This window comes from Babylonia areolata, chromosome 9, assembly GCF_041734735.1.
Source record: "Babylonia areolata isolate BAREFJ2019XMU chromosome 9, ASM4173473v1, whole genome shotgun sequence".
In the NCBI taxonomy this organism is placed as follows: domain Eukaryota; kingdom Metazoa; phylum Mollusca; class Gastropoda; order Neogastropoda; family Buccinidae; genus Babylonia; species Babylonia areolata.
In genome coordinates this window covers 27,031,749-27,034,248 of record NC_134884.1, presented here as the reverse complement: position 1 = coordinate 27,034,248, position 2,500 = coordinate 27,031,749, and the positions used below count along the sequence as shown (strand labels likewise).

General features: G+C 38.6%; 1 protein-coding gene across 1 annotated transcript in view; it reads right to left on the bottom strand.

Moving 5' to 3' along the window:
* LOC143286176 (engulfment and cell motility protein 1-like) overlaps positions 1 to 2,500 on the bottom strand; it is a 52,170-nt gene that overhangs the window by 39,497 nt on the left and 10,173 nt on the right. The window contains exon 3 of the mRNA XM_076593794.1: positions 1,609 to 1,687. Coding sequence (XP_076449909.1) covers positions 1,609 to 1,687 — 79 coding nt within the window. The remainder of the gene's footprint in view (positions 1 to 1,608; positions 1,688 to 2,500) is intronic.

Sequence of the window (2,500 nt, the reverse complement as noted above, 5' to 3'; positions counted from 1 at the left end):
CAGGAGAAAGGTTGAGAGCAGGAATCAAACCCAGACCCTCACAGACACTGTACTGGCAGATAAGCGTCTTGACCATTCTGCCATCTTCCTACTTTTTTGGTGTGTACTTTTCAATGACACTGATTCCACTGGCCAAGGTAATATGGTGACAAAAGGAAGAAGTCCCAGTAACGAATGCTGACAGACACTTCAACCTGCCCAGCGTACTTATTATTAGCATCAGTCAAGGGGTTAATCAACTGTGTTTCAATCCTTTGTCCGGGCCCTTCCGATAACAGGAATTATCACTCAGACAAGTCAGTAGGTCAGATTTCCATCCCAAGGATTCTTCCGAGTTTGAGGACAGTCCTCATGCTTCGAACCATGGTCACACCTTGAGTTAAGTTTCAGTTTCTGTGTCAGTTCAAAAGATGTGTCAGAGTATGTAGGCAAATCCATATAATGATACGCTACACCACATCTGCTGTTAAAAGCAAAAGCAAAAACAAAAACAAAAAAAAAGGCAGCAGATGTCCGCCCTTCACATCAACCCAACACACTTATCAGGCCTTGAGAGTCTATGCTGGGTTTGTGTAAAACATTAACATATCAAAAACATGAAATAAAATAATAAGGCAAAATGAACAAATAAGTAGATACATGAAAATAAGTGAAGAGAAAGATACGCAGACGGCAAATGAGTTAATAATGCAGACTGCATGTCAACCTGTCAACATGGCAGCAGACCTGTTAACACCTTAAACCAGTGCACGTACACACACACACACACGTGCAGATGATTCAATATGAGTCATTCTTCAGTGCTGGTCACCATTGTATCTAAATCTAGTAAATGTACTCATGTGAATGAAAGTCCTAGTACTAACATTTACACAAACACATTACGTCAATTTAATTTTTTTTAAACATTGAATATACTGACAATATATCATCAGAAACTTTGAAAAGTAAGTACAGCAAGAAAATGTCCTTTCATTAGATGTCAGACAAATACAAAAAAAAAAAAAAAAAAAAAAAAAAAAGATAACAAATAATTTTTTTTTTTAAATCCACAGACTAATAAACCCTTTTGTCTGATAAATAATGATCAAGTGTAACTGATGACTTCTCCACCCAATGCCCCACCATTCCACTGTTAACAATGGGTTGGGGGGTGGGGGGTGGGGGGTGGGGGGGGGGCATGAGGGGGGTTGGGGGGAGGGGTGGAGGTTGTTTTGTTCTTGGGTTGTTGTTGTTGTTTTGTTTTGTTTTTTTGTTTTTCCTTCTTTTTTTCCCTCTCCTCTCCCCTCCCTTCCCAAGTCAGACCCTTGACCCATTCTCCACACCTACTGCATGAGTTTGAATCATGTGTGAGCTGAAATGATTTGGTGTGTACGTGTCTAACCCACCATGTGGTGGACAGACAATGAACAAAACCAGCGAGAAGACGAAGAAGAAGAATGATCAAGACAACGCTGTAGACACTATATAATCACTTAAAGTTTAACACCAAGGCAATCCAAAAAATAAATAAATAATTAAATGAAATTTAAACTCAACACAATGAAACAGATACAAAAAAAAAAAAAAAAAAAAAAATCCAAAAAAATCAAAATCTCCAGAACTCACCCTTTCAGTGATGTATGTGTTGTTTTTGGAAGAATCACTGATCTGAAGTGCAAACTTGCTGGCATCATTTAAAGTCCATCTGCAATACACAGTGCACTCTGCAGTGAATGTGTGCTGGTTACAAAAAAAATAAAGAAAAAGCATATATATATATATATATATATATATATATATATATATCTTCACTTAGAGAGTGAGACAGAAAGAGAAACAAAGAGGCACAGACGAACACAGACAAAAGAGAGACAGACAGGGATCTATATACTGAGACAGTGAGAGACACACTGAGATTAGAGAGACAAAGCTAGAGAGACACTGAGAGAGATACAGAGATAAGAGAAACAGAGACAGAGACAGAGACAGAGATCCACACAGAGGCTGACAGAATGGCACAGAAAAAAAAAAGACAAAGACACCACAGAGAAAAACGAATGGAGACAGACCAAGACTTCAAGTAAGGTGGATCAAGAGAAAACGATGAATTCAGTCAAAAGAAGTGCCAATGTTTCTGCCTATAGGTCCTCCTTTTGTGAATATAAGCGGAAGATATGACACTGACAGTGAAGGTATAGCATCTTTTTTTTCTTTTCTTTTTTTCTTTTTTTTTTTTCTTTTTGTGTGTGTGTGTGTGTGCTAGCCAACGACTAACAAATTTCCCAGCTCCTCAACAGGTGAGCTAAATATAACTTTTAGCAACAGAAGAGAGCGCTGTAGATTTTCAGTCTAGCACTTTCATTTCCTCTGAATATTCTTCTTCTTCTTCGTTCATGGGCTGGTACTCCTACATTCGCTTGTATGTATACAAGTGGGCTTTTCCGTATATGACTGTTTTTACCCTGCCATTTAGGCAGCCATACTCCGTTTGGGGGGGGGGGGGTGTCTCTGAATATGA